The sequence below is a fragment of the Bos indicus genome, chromosome 10, assembly GCF_029378745.1.
Source record: "Bos indicus isolate NIAB-ARS_2022 breed Sahiwal x Tharparkar chromosome 10, NIAB-ARS_B.indTharparkar_mat_pri_1.0, whole genome shotgun sequence".
NCBI lineage: Eukaryota > Metazoa > Chordata > Mammalia > Artiodactyla > Bovidae > Bos > Bos indicus.
In genome coordinates, this window is record NC_091769.1 from 71,774,218 (window position 1) to 71,791,638 (window position 17,421).

A 17,421-nucleotide genomic window follows, 5' to 3' on the forward strand; every position below is an offset into this window, starting at 1 on the left:
GGTCTCCGAAAGGTAAGAAAGCTTCATAAATAGACCTTGTCAGGACAAGCACATGCCAGTAAATAAAGCCCAGTGCTCCTTGACAGTATGTGCTATGATATTTGCCAAACCTCATTCTAAATATTTCTGGACCTTCCCAAAACTTAGCCCAGCACCAGCATTAGCAGGATAACTTCAAAGCCAGGGAGAAGAGCGTACTTGTGAATATATGAACATGAATGCGTTTACACTGTCAGAGGCTTGAGGAAACCACAGAAGCTGACCTGACCCCACTGCTGTGGGGAGTCGCACTTGACTTGAGCGCAACCCTCCTGTCCACAGACAGTGATTAAGAACAGCCTGGGGGAGGCTGCTCCTCCCACCCGCTGAGGTGGAGCAGGTGAGACCAGAAGAACCCCAGGGCTCCAATAACCTGCTGGCAGCACCGAGTCATCTGCGCAGCACCGCCAGCGCTCGGCTGCCTCAGAACAACCTTTCAGACTCTCTTCATAGATAATGAGGCTGAGAGCGCCGAGTTTCAGTGGGAGACTGGATTTCAAAGGATCCCTCAGTGCGGAGGAGAGCAGAGGCTATTCACCGTGGTATGCCTTAATCGTTTGAAAAGACTGCCACTTTCTCTTTTCTAATGTCTAACGTGGCAGCAGAGGGTCCAAGCCATATGGGGCAACTTGCACAGAGATTAGAATGGTACCAGACTCAGCTGTAAAATATGCTCTGAAGCCTTTGCATTCACAGCAGTACTTTTCCATCGCCTTAGCTCTTTATTGGACGTTTGGTCGCTCGGTCAGTCCTGCTGCGGTACTTGTCTCTCAAATACACTAATGAGGGGAATGGGCCTGCACAATACCATTCTCTCTTTATTAGACTTCAGATTTCCTTACTTTGGAGGATAAATATATTCGAGCAGCACCGTGCACATGTGACCATTTCACTATGGGGATGCTAATTAGGGGATAAAATGGAAATACATGCCTGTTACAGTACAGTGATATGAACCCATACTCTGAATGACTCAAGAGTTCCTGCTTCAAGCTCCCTGAAAGCTGCAGGGCCCTGTCCCACCACAGTCAGAGTGGTGGCAAAAGAATCCAAATTAGTTCTAATATTCGCGCAACAAATACACATTTCCACTGCAAAGTCTGTCACAGAAGAGCCTCCCTATTGCACACACTAAATATACTTTAAACTCTCAGGGATGAATTATTTGGGATATCAGGAGTCAATTATGTCAGGGCCCACGTGATGCCACGTGTCTAGGCCACCAGTAACCATGCAGCAGGTTATCTTTTCATTGCATTCCTCCTGTTTCCCCCTTTGCAATGTGTTCATTTTAAAGAATTTAGAAGCGAGCTTCCAATCTATAATGAGAAAGATTTTGTCCTCTATTTTTATATGAGGCACTTTAATTGCTACTAACATTGAAGTTAGCATATAAACAGGAAGGAGGGTGTTACCCTCAGAATCATTTATCCCTAAAAAGAAAAATACTTCTAAAAAAAACCCCACAAACACACACACAAAGCAGAGGAGATGGGGGAGAGGGGACCTTGAACAGAGCTGTGCTTTTAGGGTTTGTTTACAAGTTCTCCCCAGGATCTGGGGAGAGATTCTGTACCTTTAATGTAGCCCCATTAACTAGACTGTGCAGTGCCTAATTTATTACTGTTCACCTGACTTTAATTTCCTTCCTGAATTCCATAACACAGCTGCAACCTGGTGTAGAGGATGACTTGGGGGTAAGAAAGCCCGAAAGACGAAGTAATGACTTCCATTTTTTCTGAATTTGAAGACTTCATTCAACTTAAGATCTCTCATAGGGAAAATATAATGGCCAGATTAAAATAATTCTAAGTAAAAAGTGACTTTAAAATTAGTCACCTTAGGTCTTACTGTGGGACAAGAAACTCTGTTGTTGTGGTTGCTTTGTTTTGGTAAGAGAAAGGATGGCACTGAGATCCTCTTGGTCCATTTAAGAAGAACTTTTGGTTGGCAAAATGGAAGTGCTAATGCTGGGTTTCAGCACCTAGAGGGACTGTAAGCCCACTCTATCACTGAGGGAGTGGGAAGCTGGAAATGAGCCTTAGACAATAACAAACCCCATCCCATCCCAAGTGAGGAAATCCAGTCCTGGAATGAAAGGAGGGACACATTCACTCCATTCAGGAGATCTTGGAGTGTCCACAAAACTGATTATTGGAGATGCTAGGGTTCAGACAGCCAGGCTGAGCTTTGCCATGGAAGTCCCAGCTAAGAATCGGAATCCTCTCTTCTCCTCCCCACCCTCTTTGGAATGGTTCTTGGCCAACTGTTCGACCAATCAGGACCTGACTACAGGGCTGAGCCAGACCAACGCCCCTCTGCTGAGTATCTCGGCACACCCAGGGGGAGAACTGTAAGCAGACAACCTACGTGAATCAAGAACACTGTCACTTTACCTTTCTGCTTATTGAGAAACAGCAGAGGGGGCACGACGCCAGGCCCCCGAAGCCCGGGGGCCTTTGTGGCCTCGGAGCTTTGGTCGGAACTCGCTGCTTCCACGGGTGTCCGTGGCGCGGTGGGCCCCTCGGGGGCGGGCGCTGGGTCTCCGGAGGGCAGCTCCGGGCCGGCTCGCGGGGCAGCCGAGGGGAAACTGAGGAAGGGCTCCTGCTCTGCCAGGCCCCGCCGGCTGGGGGTGCGCTCCTCGGCCCGGGCGCCCGGCTCCTCCCGGATGGCGTCTAGGGCACCTGGTTTCATCGGCGGCGAGTCCTGCTCCCGTTTGGGGCTCTCCTCTGAGGCGGAAGAGGCGTCGCACGACTCGATGATGAGCTCGCTGTCCAGCTCGGCCTCACGCTCCTCCCTCAGGAGGCTGTACTGGATCGATGGCGAGGCCGGCGATGGCGGCGGGCCGCCCACGTGACCAAAGGTCACGTAACCCGAGGGCAGCGCATCCTCAGCGGCCAGCGGGTCCTCGGACACCAGCTCAATCTCTGAGTCCCCTGACTCCGCGCTGCTGGCCTCGTGGTCCAGGGGACTGGGGATGGTGGGCAGCCCAGACCTGGCCTTGGCCTCGGGCCTCTCGGCCCTCTGGCCCGCTGGCCGTGGGCTCTCCGTTGTCTCGTAGGATAACCCCTTTGCTTCCTTAATGGCAGTGATCAGCTCATCCTCGGAGATGCCGCATTTCCCCTGGGATTCTGCAGCAGACGGTTCTGTCGTCCCACAGAGCGAAGAAATGCCAAAGAGGCACACACAAGGACAGACAGATGAACAGGGAGAGAAGAAATAAAACAAAATTCCATTAGGGGAGATGTTTTCTCCTTGCTTAAAAAACACATATCTTATTAGCCCCCAAAATAGTCTGTTTCCAGGGCTCTGCTAGAAAGGCCACCTGAACTAAAAGGCTAATTACTGTTAGGGCCCAGTTAATCAGTGTTTCATATACCTATATCTAAATTTAGCTATTTTAAAAAATAACGCAGCAATTTCTCAGCAGTAGCACCTGGCTGATTTTTCTGTTTCAATATGGGAAAGATTCTAGAAGTCATGGTTTTAATTTCTAATCCGCCTCTCAGGGAAGTTTTCTAGTATCACAGATTTCATCAGATAATCCAATGTATGCTTGTGTGCTAAGTCACTTCAGTCATGTCCAGTCTTTGCAACCCTATGGACTGTCACCTACCTGCCAGGCTCCTCTGTCCATGGGATTCTTCAGGCAAGAATACTGGAGTGGGTTGCCAGGCCCTCCTTCGGGGATCTTCCCAACCCAGGGATCAAGCCCACGTCTATTATGTCTCCTGCAGATGGTAGGCCTGTTCTTTGCCACTAGCGCCACCTGGGAAGCCCCAATCTGATATATATAACTCTCTAATTTGGCCCACCAGTGAGTGTCAACAAATCTGTAATAACTCCTTGTCCATGAACTCCTGTCCATGTCCCCTGCTTCAGTAAGACAAAGAAAGCTAATTTGGATCCTTATGTACAACATGCTTTCCAACCTTCACATTTTCCATAAGAATCAATACATTTATTCTTTTTTAGTGAAAAGTGTAACAAAGTGAAGCAATATAAGGAATAATTTTTTGCCAGTTCCACTAAACAGGCTGTGTAGACTACTGCACAATCCCACAGGGCTTCTAATGGTAGAGTCCACTGTCATTCTTTTTTCATCTCTTCACCTCCTCTTGAGAACAAAACCCAATAGTCACATCCTCTGGTTAAGTGTCTGATGTATATTCAGATGGCCCCCAAACCTCATGAGCAATCTTACTGATATTTCTCTCTCAGCTGAAATTACTTGGGATGGCCATGACAACAGTTTTCAAGAGCTCAGTTTTCCCCTTGCCAATACAAAAGGGCCTTATCTCAGAATATCCTAGACAGTGATTTCTGGCCCTTTTGTAAGCAAGAACTACTTGTCATTTCTACAAAGCTTTGAGGTCAATGGGAGGGTAAAGGGTAGACTATCAATAGCTAAGTAATTTGTCACTTTAGGACTATGGGTGAACCCCAATGGATAAAACAGTTTAGATTTGTCTAATTCTCTAAAAGCTGAAATGATTTTATCCTTTATCCATGTGTCATTCATTCATCTATTATTTATTGACAGCCTTTTATGTGTTAGGCTCCCTTATAGGCACTTAGGATGTATTAGTGAATGAAATAGGAAACAAAATCTCTGCTTATATCTAGTGGGAGAAGAATATAATACACAAATAATGCATGTAGTAACAAAAAGTATATAGTATGTTAGAAGATGTTAAGTGCTATGGAAAAAAAATAGAGTAAAGGGCTCAGGGGGACTATGACAGAATGGGGATGAGTTTGTAATTTTAAATAGGGTAATCAAGACAGGTTTCATTGAGAAGGTAATCTATATTCAACACTTGAGAAGGTGAGCAAGTGATTCATGGAGATATCCAGAGGAAACGCATGCCAAGCAGAGGGAACAGACAGTACAAAGGTCTGGAGGTGGGAGCTGCAATGATCTAGGTATCAAAAGAAGGCAGTCATGTCTAGGGCAAAGTGAGTAAGGGGGCAGGAAAATAGGTAAATAGGAAAAGAGGTAAAATGCATTCAAGGAAGTGGGGTCATCATGTAGGATCTCATCAGGCTTTTATTCTGAGTGAAATAAGAAGCCACTGGAGGATTTTGAGTAGAGAAGTGATATGATTTATGTTGTTTTTTTTCAGTAACTTAAAACAACAAGAACCTCATTATCTCACACACAGTTTATGTGTAAAAAGATTTACTGCATGATCCTTAACTCTATTTTTATAGAAGTTAGTTCCTTAGTAAGTTGTGCACCTGTGATTTCAAACAGCATAAAAGTGTAAAAATCACATTAATTTGCAATGATAGGGTGGAAGAAGGAGGAAGAAGATGGGAAGGAGAGGCCAGTGTGCATGAAGGAGCAGCCCAGTGTGCATGAAGGAGCAGCCCAGTGTGCATGAAGGAACAGCCCAGTGTGCATGAAGGAGCAGCCCGCGCCTCCAGAGCACTACCACCAGCAGCAGCATCACCGCTCCACTTGCTGAGATTTTCTGGGTTACAGGCACTTCGCATACGGGGCTTAGAGTCTAGTGGCAACAGGCAAAGTGACGTGTCCAAGATCACTGTACTGGTTTTTCCATCTTTGCCTCCTTGGACTTATTCCCACCTTTCTCTGTCCTGTTCTCTGTTCTGAGAGGCTGACCTTCAGGTATTACCTGGAATTCCTTCCTCTCTGATTTCTGGTTGGTTTCAGCCAAGCAATCACGGAAGAAGTGGAAGGAAGAGAATGTTGGGGTATTTATACCTCTTGCTGTTTCTGAAGCTCCAGGCTTTGGGAATGCTGTTCCTTCCCCTTCCTGCTTTGGGTCCAGGGTACTAACAGATCCTTAATGTTGCCAGTCCTTGGGTGCTTTACCATTTTTTGTTGGTTCTTTTAACTGTCTTTAAATGTCTTTACATTTGTAAATAGCCATTTATTTAAACCCTCTTCAGTTACAACTTTTGAGTGTGTCACTTTCGTTTCCTGCAGGACCCTGAATGATATAGCCACATGGTTAGAAATGACTTGGCTTAAATTTGAACCCAAGTCTTTATGTTTCATGCATCTCTCACTATATCAGCCCACATCTGTTCAAAAAGTGGGTGGGGGTCTGAGATAGGACAAATTATATTTCAGAAAATGAGAAGAGGAAAAATGAGCTAGATAACCACATGCAAAAGAATGAAGCTGAACCCCTACCTCATGTCATATTAAAAAGTAACTCTACATGGATTCAACCTAAATGTAAGAACTAAAATCAGAAACTTTAGAAGAAAACACAGAAGTGAATTTTTATGACCTTCGATTAGATAGTGGTTTCTTAGACATGACATCAAAAACATAAGCAACAAAATAAAAATACACAAATTGGAATTCATCAATATTAGACATTTTTGTGCTTTAGAGGAAAACATCAAGGAAGTGGAAAGACAATCCAGAGAATGGGTTACAAATCATATACCTTATAAGGGACTTACATCTAAAATCTATTAAAAATTATTACAATTCAATTATAAAAAGACAACCCTAGGCAAATAATCTGAAGAGACATTTCTCCAAAGAGCATTTACACATAACAGAAAAGCATACAGAAATATGCTCAACATCATAATTCACTAGAAAAGTACCAATCGAAACCAATGAGTTACCATTTCGTACCCACTAGGATTCCTAGAATCAAAAAGTCAGAGAGTAGTTAAGTGTTGAGAAGGATGTGGAGAAACTGGAACACTCAGCCACTGCTGGTGTGGACATAAAATGATACAGTGGCTTTGGAAACTAGTCTGGCAGTTCCTCAACTGTTTAGAGTTCCATATAAATCAGAAATTCCACTCATAAGTAGAGAATTGAAAACCTATGTCCACACAAAAACTTATACACTGTGTTCATAACAGCATTGTCTGTAACAGTCAAAAAAGTGAAACAACCCATACCCTACCCCCAGTACCAGGTACAGTGCTTGGCACACAGGATGTACTCAACAAACAGAGCTCATGAGAGAATTAGCTCAATTGTTAAAACAATGGTTCTTTTTTTTTTTCCTAAGGGTGACTTTTGGTCCTTTGGTCTTGCTTTGTTTATGTTTTTTTAATTAATTTATTTATTTGACTGCATTAGGTCTTAGTTGCAGCATCCAGGCTTAGTTGTGGCACTGGCTCAGTAGTACAGTGTATGGGCTTAGTGGCCTCATGGCATGTGGGATCTTAGTTCCCTGACTAGGGATTGAACACATGTTCCCTGAATTGGAAGGCAGATTTTTAACTACTAGACGGCTGGGGAAGTCCCAGAACAGTGGTGAAACTGTTTTTGAGTTATGTAAACATAAATCTGATCCTGCAGCTCTTCCCTTCCTTCTCCTCACTGATTTTGAGTGGTGTGTGGCTCAAAACTGCCCTCAGAAACTTTGACTTAGTAGAAGTTAAGTCTTGAGGAGGCCCAGGCATCAGCGTTTTATAACTCCAAAGGTGATTCTAAAGATCACATCCAGTTAGGGTTGACAGATTTAGCAAGTAAAGATACAGGATACGTAGTTAACTAGGACTGTTTGATAAACAATGAACTTTTTCTTAGCATAAGTATGTCCTAGGAAATATTGATGTTTTTATCTGGCAACCCTCTCTCCAGCTGAAAACCACTATGTTAGAGCATTCAGAAAATAAGGCTTGAGGATGTTGGTTTATTTACTCAAAGGTAAGAATGGTAGGGGCTTCCCCAGTGGTTCAGACAGGAAAGAATTTGCCTGCAATGCAGGAGACCCGGGTTTGATCCCTGGGTCAGGAAGATCCCCTGGAGAGGGGAATGGCTACCCACTCCAGGATTCTTATCTGGAGAATTCATGAACAAATGAGCCTGGCAGGGCCACAGCCCATGGGGTCGCAAAGATTTGGACACAACTGAGTGACTAACACACAAGGATGGTACCAGTGGAGTGTGGGAGGAAAAGGTCTGGTAAGTTTCATGTTAGGCAAGTAAAAGTACTACTTTCAAAAAAAAAAATCATCTTTCTTGTGAGTGAAATGGGACTCAGTAGATATTGTAGACATTACCCTCTACTCTAAAAGTGAACTAAAAGTTTAACAAAGTGCTAGGAGAAATCAGGGGAAATTTTAGAACAAAACAGAAGTTTTCCTACCCTTGTTAAAAACGTACGGGTTTATGTCAAGACTGACACTGGGCTTCCCAGGTGGCACTAGTAGTAAGGAACTGCCTGCTACACACAGAGACTTAAGAGATGTGGGTTTGATCCCTGGGTCAGGGAAATTCCCTAGAGGAGGCCATGGCAACCCACTCCAGTATTCTTGCCTGGAGAATCCCATGGACAGAGGAGCCTGGTGGGCTACAGTCCATGGGGTCACAAAGAGTCAGACACAACTTAGCACAGCACAAGACTGACACAGCAAAGCTAGAGAGTCATTGATAATTAAACAGAGTATAGAAACTGTGAAGGTTAGAACCAACCAGCATGGGAAGATTATGTTTGCTGCTGCTACTAATTACGATGCTTTCATTTAGAAGGAAAAAAAAGGAAGGTGAATGTGGGCCATCAAGTCACAGATGCCAGGGTCCAACCATGAGCAGTGCTGACATTCAGCCCTTCCCTTTGTTCCCAGCTCACTCTCCACTTGTCATCCAGAAGGATCTTTTAGAAACACAAATCTGATCCTGCTACTCTTCCCTTCCTTCTCCCCACTGCAGCCACATTAACTTTCCAGATGCTCCTACAACACTTAGGATGTTCTCTGGGCCTCTGCACTGGCTGTCAGCTCAGCCTGGCACCTCTTCCTTGTGTCTCCATGGCTTGTTCCCTCACCCCATTCAGGTCTCTACTGAAAACCACTGGCAAGGAAAAGCACTTCCTCATGACTGCCCCCATCACTCTCTTATACTCTACCTTGCTTTATCATTCTTCATAAGCATTATAACAACCTGATAGTATATCATTTACTTATTTGTATGTAAGTCTTGTCAATTAAAATGCAAACTCCAGGCATGCAGGAATCTTATGTTTCACCACTATAGCCAGAGCAGCGATTAAGCAATGCTTGACATGGAGTAAATGGTCATTACATGTTTGTTAAGTGAAACAATGAATGAATGGCATTCTTTCCCAGATTAAAATTATCCAATGGTTTCCCAATGCGTTTGGAACAAAATTCAAATTCTTTGCTCTTGCATGCGAAGCCTTGAATGCTCTAGGCCCTGTCTACTTCTCCAATTCTGTTCTGTCTCATCCTTCTCCCCTGCTCCTTTGTATCATCTTTCAGTTCCCAAATAATAGAGCCTTGAGGCCTGTGCCTTAGTTGACCTCTAAACCTGGGGTCCCTGTTAATCCCTCTCTTTGAATTGTGGTCTTCTTCTCATTTAGATTTCAGATCATAGATTACAGATCTCAGGTCACAGAGGCCATCCTTGACCTTCTCACACCCAACATTCTATCACTGTTTACAGTGTTCACACTCCATGAAATTACACTATTTATGTGCTTCCTTTTACTGACGTCTCTCACTAGCAGTAAGCTCCATGAGGGCAGGGACTTTCTACACCTTGTATACTGCAATGTGTCTGGTGTCTAGCACATGTCTGACATATAGAAGTCACTCAATAAGCATTTTGAATAAAAGAATAAATTTGCAAAGTGGGTAGGAGAATCACAGACCTCATCGATGCAAGGAAATAAATAGCAACAGTAGTTTTCAAAGAGTTTGAATTGATTTACTTTGTATTGCTATTTCTTCTTAAGGGACATGGGTGGTTTTATCATAGCCTCTTGATTATTCATTATCTTTTCTGAAGATAACACCTCAAAGAACATCCATGACCACCATAATATACTTCTAGGTATGCGTGTCAGAAACAGCATGCTGCCGACAGATCAATGTTCTGGTGCCTCAGGGCACTTACTGTATTTTCCTAAAACATTTCGCTTGTATTCATGACTGATCTTTACTTAGAAGACACTTCCAATATTTGAGTTGTAAGAATTTTTACCTCCATACCTCAGGGTATGTTATTTAATATGATGAAAATAATTAAGTACATTGGAGAAAACTGCAAAATGGAATAATGTATTGGAATTGAAGAAAGTATATTAGACTCCTTGATTAAGATTAAGGGTCTGTAGCTAAAACCTTTCTAAACTATAACTTCTCCTGATTCATGATTCACATAATTAGAATTATTCCCCAGAGTTAGTTGATAATTTCCATATTTATTAAAGTGATAAACTGAATTCCTTTTGTTTACGATGATTGCTTTTTCCTCAGTTTCTATGTAAGATTATATGTAATTCTTGGTGTTTGTCTTACCAGTTAGCACTGGAAATGGCAGACAGAATTGAGACCCAAGAGATGAAATAAAGCCCAAATCCTCCAGTGTCTATGGGCATAGGGTCTCATAGTACCAGGGGCTCACAAGATGAGAAGGGGGTTAAGGTAACCTTTTGGCTCAGCTGGTAAAGAATCCGCCTACAATGCGGGAGACCTGGGTTCAATCTGTGGGTGGGAAGATCCCCTGGAGAAGGGAAAGACTACCCACTCCAGTATTCTGGCCTGGAGAATTCCACGGACTATATAGTCCAGGGAGTTGCATAGAGTCAGACATGACTGAGAGACTTTCACTTTCACTTTGGGATAAAAAGAATAAGAAAAGCCTCAATGACAAGCTGACTCCTCCTATCTCTTTTGTTAATTTTATTCTTATGTGTTGTTGTATGACTCAGGTGTTATGATGTGGGGGGTATGTGGAGAGGGGAGCTGACCATCAGAGACAATTGTGTAATAGGACAAGGACTTTCTCTTTCTGGAATAAACGTTACTTAGAATGTTTACTTGGAGTAATTGCAGAGAAAACCACTGTCCTATCCCATGCTGTCAAACAGGCACCAATAGATCATAAAACTCCAAGATCATGAGAGCCAAATCTGATTTTGTCTTCTCTTCAAGATGCTCCAGAACCTGAGTCATGACAACCAAAGGAAAAAAAAATCCCTCATAATTAATGAACCCTATATCAAGTCTTGAGAGTCCCTTGGACTGCAAGGAGATCCAACCAGTCCATTCTGAAGGAGATCAGCCCTGGGATTTCTTTGGAAGGAATGATGCTAAAGCTGAAACTCCAGTACTTTGGCCACCTCATGTGAAGAGTTGACTCATTGGAAAAGACTCTGATGCTGGGAGGGATTGGGGGCAGGAGGAGAAGGGGATGACAGAGGATGAGATGGCTGGATGGCATCACTGACTCGATGGACGTGAGTCTGAGTGAACTCCGGGAGTTGGTGATGGACAGGGAGGCCTGGCGTGCTGCGATTCATGGGGTCGCAAAGAGTCGGACACGACTGAGCGACTGATCTGATCTGATCTGATATCAAGTCTTTGGACTTCCTAGGTGGTTCAGTGGTAATGAATCCACCTGTCAATGAAGGAGATGTTACAGACACTGGTTCAGTCCCTGGGTTGGGAAGATTCCCTGGAGGAGGGCATGGCAACCCACTCCAGTATTCTTGCCTGGAGAATCCCATGGACAGAGGAGCTTGGTGGGCTACAGTCCATAGGGTCGCACAGAGTTGGACACGACTTAAGCGACTTCGCATGCACGCATGCACACATCAAGTCTTTATCTCCAGCTTCATAAACTGTAATTTTCACATAAGCCATGTGGCCATGTAAATAGACCTGAAGGAGCAAGGGCATTTCACCCTTCCCAAAGACTGGCCAAAGTTCTTCTGTACTCATCACCAGACAACCCTAGAGCTTTGAAACACAGCTGATAATGTAGTTATCTTCAGAGTGTCAGTATCTTTATGTCATGGGATAATATTAATAGAAGGGTTTTACCTGCGTGGCAGAAGGATCACAAGGAGGCTTTGAGACTCAGTTATGTCCCTACCTCCAGCTGTCAGCTGGGATAAGTCACACTGGAATGTGACTATTTCCCTGGTCATCTATCCCATTGGAAGGCAGAGACTGATTTTTGTTTGCTTTTCAACTCCAACATCATCGGTGCTTATTCAAGTGCCTGACTAAAAGAAAGTGTGTAGAAAGTGTGTGTTGAGCAAATGAATGAATTTGAAAATCAGGAACTGGGTGCAGTGAATCTTTAAGAGTTTACAGTTGAATAAGTCTGAGGTAAGGTCAGGGGAAGGGAGGAAGGGATTCCAAAATCTTCAGGGAAACAAGACAGGAGGGACCTCCGTTAAATACCTGCTCTGTTCTAACACTTGAACTGACTGCTTCATCAGGATTTAGAGCAATCACTCTTTAATCAGAAGGGTTCAGATTTGTTTTAAGAGTTCAGTACAAGCTCTTTTACCTGAGGTTCTGAAGGTTACTTTTTGTAAATAAAGAGGTTTGTAAATTACTGTGGGGTAGGGTCAGAATTCCAGCCATTTGAGGTAGGGGAAGATTCAAGATCTCTCCCTGTCTTTATCCTAATGCCCCCAAGCATCCAAGAGCAGAAGAGACGCAAAGGCTCTGCTCCCACCTCCTGCGAAGGGGTGGCACGGGGTGCGGTGGGGAAACTCTGGCTACCACTCTGGACTTTCACTCAGGTCTGAGAGGTCCCCTTTGTGCTTGCGAAGATGTATTGATGTGGTCTAACAACACTCTGCCTTGAGTCAGAGTAGCAGGTTCAAGCTGAAAAAGATCCCAGCCTAGTGAATTCTGAAGTATTAAAACTTCTAACCAAATAGAATTGTTGGTTTAAAATATGAAACTGTAAGCAGAACTTTAATCAGCTGAAAAGATGAAAAGGACTGTGTTGAGACTGAAGGGGGAGGGAGGTGCACCCCTTGTTTAGGCTTCCTCTCACTGCCCAGCCCCCAGAGCCTAAGGTCCACCCTATCACCCTTCATGGTACATACAGACTCGGAGCTGGAGCCAAGGATGTAAAATGCACTGTCCAAGGTGGTCCAACTGGTCTGAAGAGAACAGCTAAGATGCCCAGGGGGCAGGGAAAAGAGCTAACCTGGACCCTGGCAGCACCGCCCTCTCTACTCTGAACAGCAGAGCTTCAGGAGGGTTCTAATGTCGCCAGTGTGTCATTTTTACTTCTCCCCTCAAATAAAGAAAGAAATGTTTTACAAAGCAAATCTGATAGGGCTTTTTTAAAAAACCCCAGATGTCAACCTTTGTACAATGGGCACAAGACTGAAAATGTTACATGTTAATTAAATCAGTTAAATTGAGATGGAAGTATTCTGAATGCAAATTTTCAGTCCTTAAAGTTCAGATTTCCACTCACCTGTTCCAGAAGACGGAGGAGTGACGGATCCTGGGCTGTCGTCTTCAGGCTCTGAGACGGTGACTGTGGGGACTGTGTCAGGACTCGGTTTCAGGCAGATATCTTGCTTCTCGGGGGTCTTCTCTGGGGTAGCAGTTTCAATAGAAGGCTCGATCTCAGTCAGCGTGATCTTGACAGGGGCAGCCATCAGAGGGGCACTGCGCTGTTCTTCAGAGATATTGTCTACATACGGCGCAAAGGTTGATTCTTCAAATAAATGGTCCTTGAGGATTTTCCCCTCCACGGGAATTGGTTTCTCAGCCTCACGGGTCTCTTCAGACCTTATTGAGATTTCAGTGTCCTTATTCTTAAAGTCCAAGTCTTTCTCTTCCAACTTGGGGTGACATTGCTCCTGATATTTCACTTCCTCTGGCCTAGTTATGTCAATGTATTTATAGGCTTCTGCTTTCATCTGGTCCAGGGGGTCTGCTAAGATCTTGTTCACTTCAGCGGACTCTGCCGGAGTCATTTCTATTCCAGAATCAGAACTAAATAAGCCACGAGGCTCCGTCCCAGGCACATCTGGTAAGGAGGGTCCAGGGGGACGCAACTCCTCAGGGCTCTCTGAAGCAGCAATGTGGCCGTTTTCTTTCTGAAGAATTCCAGTGAAATACGTAGCATCCTCCCGAGGTGGATAATAGACGTCAGAAATCAGAGACGTATAACACACTCCTTCCCCATCCTTTGCCACTGTTGAAAAGGTATGATCCATGGCCCTGGAGACATCCGATGCACCTATGAATCAAAACAGCAGTAGAGAGTGAGGGGGAGCCTGGCTTTATTTCTGCACCTGCCTAACCCACCACCCGCCCCAGCCTGTGCAGGCACCACATCCTTTCTCCTCAAGGCCTCAGAGTTCCCTCAGACTGCTCTCATGTTGTTTTTCCTCGTCTCCAGCATAGCCCCCAGCACTGGTATTTTTCTGGCAGCAGACTGCATGAGCTGCCACATCCAGAGAAGTTGGAGACGACCCCAGAGAACTAGAAAGTCGATTCTCAAAATCTACTACTTTAATATGCAGTGACTGGTTCTTATTTGGTATTAGTCAACAGAACACTTCTTTGTATCTAAGGCACTAGTGACTCTTTAAACAGACGTGGAAATATAAGTTAATTCAGGTTTGTAAATACAACAATAGGATAGTCCACTGGGGAGAAGGGCTGCTCGGTGAGCTTGGAGAAGGCTCACAAACTCTCTGGTCCAGTCCTTTCATTCAGGGACTCCTGCTCTACCTGGATTGATGCCATCTCTTCTCTTGTTAAAGGTACTCAGAGAAAGAAAATCCTAGTTTTCTGCTGGCCTCATCACAAAGTGGTATCACCTTAACAGAGTGCTTCCCTTCTTCTCTGGTTTTCTCCTCATTTTGTTTTTCTCCTCAGTTACCCACCAATAACTGAGGTTATTTGCCTTCCAGTATATTCAAAATGACCCACTGAGAATTTCTTGGTTCTACTGGTGGTGCCAAGGGCAAAGCAAGTTTCCAAGGTTGAGTCTACAGAATGTTTTCACCTGGCCTTCATTTTATTTATAAACCAGCCAAAATGTTCATTAAAAGCAAGGAGAAGAAAGAAAACCTTTATTATTTTTCTATGCTGTAAAATATTGTCAAAGGGGAAGAAACTAACATTTATTGAGACCTTGTCACTTGCTCATGAGTAGGATTTCACCTGATTCTTTAATGTTCTAAATTAAGCCCCACACTCTCAATAGATCACACATACACACACACTCAACCCTTAAAACACATTTAAAGAATATTACAGATTAGGCCACGAAGTCATGAAAGTAGTAACAGTAACTATTAGTAGTAACAGCAGTAGTAATATTACTAGCTAATACTTAACTGCTTGCTATGTGTCAGACATAGTGCCAAGCTTTCATTAATATTGACTCATTTAGTCATCAAAGCAATCCTAGAGGATCAGTCAGCCAGCCAGTCAGTTCAGTCACTCAGTCGTGTCCGACTCTTTGTGACCCCATGAATCGCAGCACACCAGGCCTCCCTGTCCATCACCAACTCCCAGAGTTCACTCAGACTCACATCCATCGAGTCAGTGATGCCATCCAGCCATCTCATCCTCTGTCATCCCCTTCTCCTCCTGCCCCCAATCCCTCCCAGCATCAGAGTCTTTTCCAATGAGTCAACTCTTCTCATGAGGTGGCCAAAGTACTGGAGTTTCAGCTTTAGCATCATTCCTTCCAAAGAAATCCCAGGGCTGATCTCCTTCAGAATGGACTGGTTGGATCTGTTTGTAGTCCAAGGGACTCTCAAGAGTCTTCTCCAACACCACAGTTCAAAAGCATCGGTACTATAATTAGCCTCATTTTACAGATGAGGAAACTGAGGAACAGAAGGGCTGAATGACACACCAAAGACCACAAAGGCAGGAAGTGGCAGAGCCAGGGTTCAAACCCAAGCCATCTAGAAGTCAGAAAAGCGCCCCTAGTCCCCTTTGTACTTCCTTAAATGTTTGTGAAGTTTTTCTTTTTTAAGTAATTTTAAATCAGTTCTATTGCAAATACACTTAGCAATTTTCTTTTCCAAGCTATCTTCTTGGTTGTATGAGCATGGTTAGTCTAAGGGAAATGGAAAAGCACAGAGCCTCTTTGCTTCCAGCACTCTCCTGCCTCAATACCATTGCAAGAGCAGCTTTCTTTCCTTGGAATTCTCTTCATCCAGATACCTATGTACCTAAACCCTTCACTGCCGAGTCTTCACTCAAATGTCACTTTCTTAAGGAAGGCAAATTTGACCACTTTGTCTCAGGTTGCAACTCCCCTACACACCCTAGCAACCCTGTCCCTCCCTACTTTTCTCTTTATTTTTCCTTAACATTTGTCTCCTCCTAATAAATCACATAATTAACTTATTTATTCATTACTTAATGATTGTCCCCCCTCCTTTGCTAGGTATATTCCATAAGAGCAAGAATCTTTGACTATTTTGTTCACTAATGGGGCCCAAAATCTAGAACAGGTCCTGGCACATCAGATCAGATCAGATCAGTCACTCAGTCGTGTCCGACTCTTTGCGACCCCATGAATCGCAGCACGCCAGGCCTCTCTATCCATCACCAACTCCTGGAGTTCACTCAGACTCACATCCATCAAGTCAGTGATGCCATCCAGCCATCTCATCCTCTGTCGTCCCCTTCTCCTCCTGCCCCCAATCCCTCCCAGCATCAGAGTCTTTTCCAATGAGTCAACTCTTCACATGAGGTGGCCAAAGTGCTGGAGTTTCAGCTTTAGCATCATTCCTTCCAAAGAAATCCCAGGGCTGATCTCCTTCAGAATGGACTGGTTGGATCTCCTTGCAGTCCAAGGGACTCTCAAGAGTTTTCTCCAACACCACAGTTCAAAAGCATCAATTCTTCGGCGCTCAGCCTTCTTCACAGTCCAACTCTCACATCCATACGTGACCACAGGAAAAACCATAGCCTTGACTAGCCGGACCTTTGTTGGCAAAGTAATGTCTCTGCTTTTGAATATGCTATCTAGGTTGGTCATAACTTTCCTTCCAAGGAGTAAGCATCTTTTAATTTCATGGCTGCAGTCACCATCTGTAGTGATTTTGGAGCCCAGGACTTAATAAATATTTGAAAAATTAAAGAAAGTAACTTTAAAGTTTAGAATAAAGCATAAATAACAGAATGTGTGAGAAGACACGTGGGAACGTTCCCCTAAATTGCTCACGACATTCACTTTATTCAACAAATAGCCTAATTTTGTGAGCAACAGACCAATTTAAATCTGTTCATTTCAGATAGTCTTCTAGATATACTTCCTTTATCCATGGTACCTCTGCTTTTCCAGCTAGATAAAAACAAACTCAATAACAAAAGGAATGGTAATAATGACAGGTCTTATTCCCTACCACACACATAGAACACTAAAGAAAAAGCTATTAAATTTAAATCGATGTGCACACACACACACCTTTATCCTAAAGGATATTTAAAGCTTCTTTTGTGATATGGGCTTAGCCTATATGTAGACTTGGATCACAGCCTTGTCTAACTCAATGAAACTATTAGCCATGCTGTGTAGGGCCACCCAAGACAGACAGGTCATGGTGGAGAGTTCTGACAAAACGTGGTCTACTGGAGAAGGGAATGGCAAAACACGTCAGCATTTTTGCC

At 43.9% G+C, this 17,421-nt stretch overlaps 1 protein-coding gene across 1 annotated transcript in view; it reads right to left on the minus strand.

Moving 5' to 3' along the window:
• The window catches only part of RTN1 (reticulon 1), a 244,004-nt gene that overhangs the window by 109,456 nt on the left and 117,127 nt on the right, over positions 1-17,421 (minus strand). The window contains exons 2-3 of the mRNA XM_070797684.1: positions 13,244-14,017; positions 2,436-3,185 (exon numbers count right to left, since the gene is read on the minus strand). Of these exons, the coding sequence (XP_070653785.1) occupies positions 2,436-3,185; positions 13,244-14,017 (1,524 nt within the window). The remainder of the gene's footprint in view (positions 1-2,435; positions 3,186-13,243; positions 14,018-17,421) is intronic.